Source organism: Panthera tigris, chromosome A3, assembly GCF_018350195.1.
Source record: "Panthera tigris isolate Pti1 chromosome A3, P.tigris_Pti1_mat1.1, whole genome shotgun sequence".
Classification (NCBI taxonomy): domain Eukaryota; kingdom Metazoa; phylum Chordata; class Mammalia; order Carnivora; family Felidae; genus Panthera; species Panthera tigris.
Window position 1 is genome coordinate 126,065,097 of NC_056662.1, and position 8,918 is coordinate 126,074,014.

Here is an 8,918-nt window from a genome sequence, read left to right on the forward strand (position 1 = left end):
CTTTTCCCCTTAATTCTACCAGAGGGAAGAAAATCTTTAGACCGGCTACAGTCCAAGCACCCGCAAGAGGCGCTAAAAATAGACAATGTAACGGCCCCGGGGCTCGGCGCTGTGAGGGAGAGACTACCGGAGCTCCAGGACGTCAGGTAGAGAGGGGGCGGGGCCGGACGGCGGGGGGGCGGGGCTGGGGCGTGGTCGGGTCGGGGCTTTCCCTGAGGCCCCGGCCGCAGCCGGCCTCGAGGGGCGTGGCAGGGGCGTGACCAGGCGGAGCCGCCTGGAGCCGGCTAAAAGGCTGGAGCGCGGCCGGACTTCGTCAGAACATCTCGGTTCGCTGTCATGTCCTTCACGCAGCGCACCGCGCAGGGTGCCGGGTTCAGGGAGCCTGCCACCTCCTTACCGCCTCCTGAGGACGCTGATTCCCGACCGCCCCGAAGTAAGCGGCCCCGTCTAACGGAGCCCGGCAGTGCCTCTGAGGTGGAGTGGAGGCTGCCTCTGGTGCCTCGCTTGTCTGAGGTGGAAAAAGCCTGGCAGTTGTTGTCGCCCAGACCCTTCCCGGCCCTTCGTCTTTCAGCGAATGCGATTTTTGGTAACTCCACAGACTCGCGTGTGGAGAAATCAGTCGGTGGGGAGCAGATATGTAGTCCGAGATGCCCAAATGGCAAATTTGAGGCGAATAGTTGTTTGCAGTCTCTGCCCTCACGAAGTTTTGATTCTGGTTTGAGGGCTTCTGGAAAGTCTTGTGAAGCAGGACTGAATGACAAAGAGGTTTTCGGTGTGCACCGCAGTGACAGAGCTGGAGCAGAGGTCCGTCCGCTTCTGCCCAACCCCTCTGCAGACGATATACATGGAGTTAAAAGAAATGCGGCTGGAAAACAATATTCAGCGCAAGGGAGGGACGGTATTCAGGAAGAAGATAGTTATGTGAAACAGACAGAAAACCTATTTGGGGATGTTACCTTTTACAAGGATATTAAGTGCAGATGGAAAGCTGACGGTGTTACGCCATCTCATAAAAAGGAAAATAACATTTCAGCATCGGCACTAAATATATCAAAATCTCAAAACCAGCCCAGCATGGAAATTGCCAAAGCCAGCTATTTTAGAGATAGAGGCACAATAAGTATCCCTGAGTTTCCAACTGATTTAAATAGCAAAATGTCCTCTGTCTATTTAAAGGGAACAGCAAAGAAAAAGAATGACAAAAACGAGGCATATGTTAGGGATTTCACAAACGTTTACTGGTCCCAAAATAGACCTGATGTTAAGAAGCAAAAGTTACAGGATGATAAAAACATTGTGGATGCCGATGCAGAAAATATTTTTTCTGCATGCTATGAAAGTAACCACCAGTCACTCAGCAACCAAAATATTTGTGTGAGAAAAAAAGACTTGATCGGTTTAAACTACTATAACCACAGTAGTATCAAATCTGATGTAACAGACTCTGAAAAGAATTTCACTATAATACTGAGGAATGCAAATTTGGAAGAAGCAGAAACATGCCTGGACATTCATACGTTTACCAGATTAGAAAAGTATCAAAGCCAGGGCTCTAATATTAGTCACATCTCAGAAAAAATAGGGGCAGTTTGTTGGATTTGGGGTAATTACAAGACTCAAAGTGAAAATGTTAAAAGAACTGGAGAACAATTGAATTTTCTACAATTAGTAGAAATAGATCTTTTAAGCAAAGGAGATTATCACTATACAAAAGCCCTGAATACACGTGAAGAACAATCAAAGCTTCTCATGATCGGAACACTTGGGAGCCAAAAAGCTTTAATAAGTTTTTTTCAGTTAAATGGTAAAGGAGAAAGCAACAATCTGCTACAATTAAGATATTCTGCTACACAAAAAGGCTCTTATTTAAGCAAAGTTTTTGAAAATTCCATTATGGAAATTTTGAATTTTCATGAAAATATCTCAGGAAATCAAAAAAATGATAATGTTTTAAACTGGCATGAAATTTTCAAGGATAAGAAGCGAGTTGATCTTCAAAATCTAATAACTAAGAATATGAATGTCAATAGAAAAAATGATATGTTAAGTGTATGTTTACAAACCAGTATTTCAGGACCTCTAAATAGCATATTGAAAACCAACATAGCTTCTTTGCTGAATAACTTTAACTGTTTCATTAGAATTGAAAATGATCCTAAATTACAAGAGAGATGCATTGTCAAATGGATAATGTATTTGCATTATTCAAAAAATAGTATAGTGGAAAATCATACTGTGTATCTAGCAAGGACTTTAACTTTTTCAAGACTATTAGAAGGTAACATGAAACCTATGTTAAGAAAAAGAAAGTTATTTAAAACTGAACAAGTTTTTGAAGAGTCTAAGAAAAAACCTTCCTTCACTATGATGACTAAAAATAAACATTTTCCAATTTTTGAAACATATGAAAAAAATCCTCTTTTAATGGATTTTGATGACATTGATGAAATTTCTTTGACAAAAGACATTTACAAGAATAAGAGCTGTCCTGAACAATTCATGAATAAGGAAAATTGGACTCACTGTACACCTAATGCTGTTAAAACACATGTGAAATCTGGTTCTCAATTTATACAGAACCATAGATATATTAATGAAAAATTGTATGAAGTAAATATGTATAACCAGGATTTAAATACTGAAAGGAAAAAGGAGCATAATAAGATCAGCATTAGTTTTAAGTGCATATTTGAAGATTTCTTCAATATTAGGCCCCAGGCCATACCAACAAACCACGACATAAACCATAGTGAACAAACCAATCTTGGGACTATAATGCAGGTTCTAAATTTTGGGAGCTTGCTAAGTGAAATCAATGGGAAAAAACAAGACTCAATTTTGAAAGAGGAAGTAAAAGTCACAGCACAAAGTTTAACAATCAGTTGCCAAATTAACAAAGACATTAAGATAGAAAAGGAAGAGAAGAATAATTTTTGTTTAATGGATGGCATGTTTTCTATGCAACCAGTTTCACTAATGAGTAAAAAAGTAAATGCGGAAGAAACCAAATATATTAATCAAAATAATGTAGCTGACAGAAATGAATATGAGCATGTTTTGCAAGAAAGTGAGTTAGCTAATTCAGAGTATTTTCATCCAAAGAATGACTCTACAGAATGTGTTAATCATCAATTTGAAACTGATTTGAGTCTAGGGAACAATGAATGTTTTCAGGATTTAACTGCCAAGTGTTTATCAACAGAAGCTCAGACAATAGTGAGCAATTTTGAGATGAAGAGTAAATTCGATTTAGTACTTGAAGAACTTCATATGTTTCATGAAATCAGTAAGGAAAACAAAATTGTAAGCACTGCGGCAACAAACAATGGGCAAGAATATTACCTTAGAGAAAATAATGATATTGAGGAGGTAAAAACGGAGATGAAAGAAGATTTGAAAATGGTTACAGTCAACAAAATATGTGTATCTTCTTTGCTCCGTGATACTATAACATGTCCTAATATGCATAAGAGACACCCAAGTTTATTTAAATGGAAAGCAGTATCCAATAATGGGAAACAGGAAGTTCCAAATGAATATTGCTGTTCAAGAGCAGCAGAGGAAGAATTACTTTATTCCACTTCTAAGGAAGGTATGAAATTAGTTTTAAAATATTTTTTATCATGATAAAAAAATTCTGCTTTTTTTCCTGTGTAGGCCAAATATATAATTTTGGGAAAAAAGGAGATAGAGGTAAAGCGTAAGATAATATTTATTGATGCACATTATTTTTCTATGAAATCCTGTTCAGACATTAAGTAATAGAGTGAAGTTGAAGGTAACATGTGATGAAAAATTTTTTAAAGATTATTTATTTATTTTGAGAGAGAGAGAGAAAGAGGGAGAGATTGAGTGGGGTCTGGGCACAGAGAGAAGGAGAGAGAGAGAGAGAGAGAGAGAGAGAGAGAGAGAGAGAGAGAGAGAGAATCCCAAGCAGGCTGTATGTGGTCAGTGCACAGAGCCAGACACAGGGCTTGAACTCAGGAACCGTGAGATCATGACCTGAGCCGAAATCAAGAGTCCGGCCCCTTAACTGACTGAGCCACCCAGGTGCCCCTACAAGTGCTAAAATTTTTAAAAGGAGCCTTGATGAATCCTGCTTCATTTACCCAAATGTTAGAAGCCAATAGAAGGAAACATTTTTGAGAAAGTAATTTGTTTATGGTATTAACATTTTATGTAAAAGTTACTTTTTGCTATAACGTATTGATTATTGTTTTCAGACTGTGAAAATCCTCCATCTAAAAGGCCTGCTTTTTTCTCTGATGAACTTAGGGAGGAAAAAATGACTTACTTACTGAAGGGAGGTAAGATTTTTGGTTATTTTCTAGAATACCTTCTGAGATGACTATTGCATTTTGTGTTTTTAGCATGAGGAGAATATACATAGGTTATTAGGAAATAAATACAAATTTAGCACTTTTGTAACTGTTAATGGTTTACTGATGCAAATTCCAATAGTTAAAAAATCAGCTAAATATTAAAATGGCTACAATCAGCCATTTGGAATATTACTGGGAAATGTTCTCTACAAAACTGTGTTTAAATATTTGCAGTGATGTGTTGCCATAGCTACGTGATGAGACAGGGGTTAATACACATATAATGTGTGTGTGTAACATTAATTGGCAAAACCAAAAAAGATACTTATCGAAGTTGACTTTTCATTGATGAGATGTTATTCTGAATTGCATATTTATTATCTATGTTCTCTATTCTTTAAATATTATGGGGCTTTTTATATTGATATTTTATTTAGTAATTAAAAAACATATCATTTAGATATTATTAACATGATGTAACTTATGCATTTAAACTTTTGACTATTAAAAAAATTAAACTAAAGAAAAGTTAAACAACTAAAAAAGGTCTTTGCCTAAAAAAAAAAAGTCTATAGTACCTGAATAAAACACACTAAGTCTAATATCTATTTTAACTTGTGAGGTAAGGGTAGGGTTGAAATTAGGAAACTGTTTTCTAAATGACTAAATTTGCATATGGTCAGGAATTGCAGGTGCTCAGTAACAAGACTAGATCTAGAAAGAATAATGATGGAGGTGAAATGTATCTACCAAAACATCTTTAGTCATGGACCGTTTCTCAAAGTATCTTTGAAGGAAGATTAGGAAGGAATGTCCGGAGGGTTTTGAAGGAAGATTAGGGAGCGCCTACTCATACGGTCATCGTGGTTACAATTGTGACAGTGAAATTGAGTGTATGAAGAAAATTAAAGTGTGTGCACGAACGGGAAAAGAAACGTTACATGTGTTGGAAATATCTGAACCCATATAGTCTACAGGGCCTTCACAAGGAAAAGAGCCTCATCGTGAAATATGAAAAATAACGTGGTCAGCCAGGATTATTTAGTACCATGTTAGGACAGTCCTCTTGGATTTACTTTTGAAGTGCATGCAAACGGAGTGGTTTTTCTGAGACTTGTTAAAACTCGTAGTGGAGGGGAAAAGTTGGGGAATGCTGGGAAGGAGGGGGGCTAGTAAAAATGGATTAATTCTGCGGAGGCGGAGTGGGTGCCTGCTTGTGCTTCTGCCTATGGGATTTTGAAGGCATTGGGGAGTGGTGGGTTCTGCCCTGGTGCTGAAATGTTTCTGATACCTACCCACTGGTCATCATGATGCCTCCCATCTACCAGTCATGATTCCGGGGCATCCGGTCTCTCTTTGTTTCTCTCTCCTGTCTCTCTGGTGTGCAAAATACAAGTAGTTTGAAATTATTTTGAACACGGGAAATAGGCCAGTCAGTGCGCCAGGTGCTTTATATATCATTTAGCACCAAGCCTTCTCTAACCTGAATGTATAGATGAATCACCTGGGTGTCCTATTAAACGATTCTGATTATTTTGTGGGGTAGGCCAGAAGCTTCTGTATTTGCAACAAGCAAATGTAGATGCTGCTGGCGTGTGGACTTTGACTTGCAAGGATTTAGAAAACATTTGAGTCAGTATTATTTCTAAAAGACTACTAATACATTTTATGACTTTTGAATGTTTAGAATTGTTAAGTAACACAAAGCAATAGATTAATCTGGTGTACAGTAGTAATAAAAGGGATCACAATCTATTCATAAAAAGGTAGGAAATCCAAGGAGATGAGGAACCATATCCTCATAGCCACAACTTGATGACTGTTTAAGGACATATGCTTTGCAAAAGGCCTCTGTTGATATAAATTGGTTCGGTGATTTCCTACCCATTGCAAAATCACCAGAAGTATCTGTAATATTAGACCATGAAAGAGGAGAGCTATTCTTTGAAAAAGTAATCAAATGGACTAATCATGGCTTTGTTCTGAAATAATAATCTCATAATGAAGTCCCCTTAGTATAAATTGCTGAAATTATCTAATTTATAACCAAATCTAGCCTATCAGACACGACCCAACAATTTTGTTTTATTTAAAAAATGAAAACAACTGGTAATGTTTTTTTCTCTTATTTTTTATAATTAAGTTTATAGTTTTAATGTTGAATAAAGTACCATAAACTGATTTATAGCTATTTTTGTGTCTTTTTCTCCCTATTTGCATATAGTTAAGCTTTGTATTTTATTTCATTATTGTTTACATCGGTAAACACACAGGTTCTGTTTGGTTCAGCTTAATAGAAATCATGCCATTTATCTTTTGTCAGAATTATTATTAGGCTGATTATACTATTTTCAGTAAAATGTGCTATTATATTAAGGTCATACTAATTCATTAAAGCTGGCTGAAAGCCTGATACATTTTTAGCTTTATATTTGTACCTCACTGTTTATTTATTTTTTTAAAAAAGCACTCTGAAAATTAGAGGTATTTTTGTATTTCATTATGAAGCATAGTTAATACTACCTGTCTGTTCTACTGATTTAGTAACAGATATACCTCCATGAAATGTTTTAAATTTTTTTGAATATGATCGTGTGATGTTAAATAAAACTTTCAAAATCAGAGCCCTCCATTTATACATAAACAGATGAAATACATCTGTGCTCTATTATTGATAAAAGTCTCTATTAAAGCCAAGTGTAATCATTAACAGCATAGCCTACTGTTTAGCTTCTAAAAAAAAAATGACATGGTTTTTAAAGCCACAGCATCAAGTTAATTATATAGTTTTGTTATTGTTTTTAAGTCAGACTACCTGACTGGAATGATGATTTTTTTTTAGTTGTTATTTTATGTGGGCAAGTTACTTAACTTTTTTTTGTGTTGAGACTTTCACATTTTAAAAATGGGGATAGGATTAAGTAAACTAATTAATTTAAAGCACTTATTAGCTCAGTGACTCAGTAAATGTTTCCAGATCATGATTAGAAGTAAGTAAAACTTGTTGGGATGAGCACTGGGTGTCATATGGAAACCAATCTGACAATAAATTATATTAAAAAAAAAAAGAAATGAAAAAAAAGAAGTAAAGTTTTTAAGCTTAGAAACTACAACTACAATTTTACTCCCTTATGCACTTTTATTATCTTATATTTTAGGTAGTAATTTTTCACATGGAATTTCAAGAGTACTACCTCTTAAGACATGCAGTCGACCAATCAGAATTGGTTTGTCAAGAAAAGCTAAGCTTAAACAACTTCATCCCTATCTGAGATAAATGTTATGAGAACTTAAAAGAAGACATTGGACTTTAACATTTCAAAACATTTCACAGCATTTATAAGTGTTTTGTTTCCTACTTTGGTTAAATGCTTTCTCTTAGTTTGGGAGTTTGGGGCTTTCTTTATTATGAAGTATGGAGAAGGTTTTGTGTATGTGTGTGTGAATTATCTAATTACCTTTAAACATTATAAAATATTTCACTGATGTTTCCATATTATATTATAACATATACATTAAAGGCTTTTCATGATCTCGTAAAACATGTCAACGTATTATTTTTCATGATATATATGTATAAGCCTTTTATAGAGAAGAATATTAGCCTTTACAGGTTTCTCAAAAGTATCTGTGACTCATAAAAATGGTAACAAACCACTGTTCTAATCCACTTGTTTTTTTTTTTTTAAGTAAAAAATAGAGATTCAAAGAGGATGGGTAAGATTTTTAAGACCGCAAAATTAGTGTCAGGTTTGGGATAGAGGCACTTTCTGAAGAATTCTCTCCTACTTTTCTCTGGATTCATTTTCTAATTACAAAAAAACATGTATTTATTTTTTGAGAAGCAGAGAGAGACAGAGTGTGGGCAGGGGAGGGGTAGAGAGAGAGGGAGGCACAGAATCCGAAGCAGGCTCCAGGCTCTGAGATGTCAGCACAGAGTCCAACGTGGGGCTCCAACTCCCAAACTGTGAGATCATGACCTGAGCCAAAGTCAGACGCTTAACCAACTGAGCCATCCAGGCACCCCTCACTTTCTAATTTTTATTTCTCCCCCACAGTCTACCTTTGGTCCCAGAGCAGAATTATGATCATGTAGTTAGTACCTATTCTTAATTTATTCACTCATAAAACAAATACATTTTAATCCTACCATTGTATTAAGCTCAGAGATAGAATACAGAAAACACGTATGAGAACCCACCTTATGGAACTTATTTTCTCTGCTTAAGATTGGTAAAGAAATGTATAATATACATAATTTAAAGGTAGCCATCAGTAGAATAATACTTTTCAAAACATTATACCGAGAAGCAACAGTAAAATTGGTTACTTAAAGTAAGGAAAGAAGGAGGCATCAAGAAAGCATTAAAAAGCAGATAGCATACAATGCAGAAAGAAGACTAAATGTATCAATTCACAAAATATATGTGACTGGATTAAATTCTATTACAAGCCAAGGTTCTGAAACACACTAAAAACATCTCAATTTCTCTGTATTCTTTAATTATTACCCCCTAGCAATGTATTTTCCAACTTCTATATCTTGCTCTGATTTCTCTCCACGCCTCCACCCAAACTCACCACCTTCTTAAACAT

At 35.9% G+C, this 8,918-nt stretch overlaps 1 protein-coding gene across 1 annotated transcript; it reads left to right on the forward strand.

Moving 5' to 3' along the window:
- Positions 1-328: 328 nt before the first annotated feature.
- Positions 329-7,758, forward strand: RAD51AP2 (RAD51 associated protein 2). Its single transcript, XM_007080702.3, is given in 4 exon segments — positions 329-3,592; positions 4,224-4,307; positions 7,481-7,595; positions 7,597-7,758. Coding segments are annotated over 4 exon segments (3,495 nt in total). The 5' UTR covers positions 329-336; the 3' UTR covers positions 7,637-7,758.
- Positions 7,759-8,918: the final 1,160 nt, after the last annotated feature.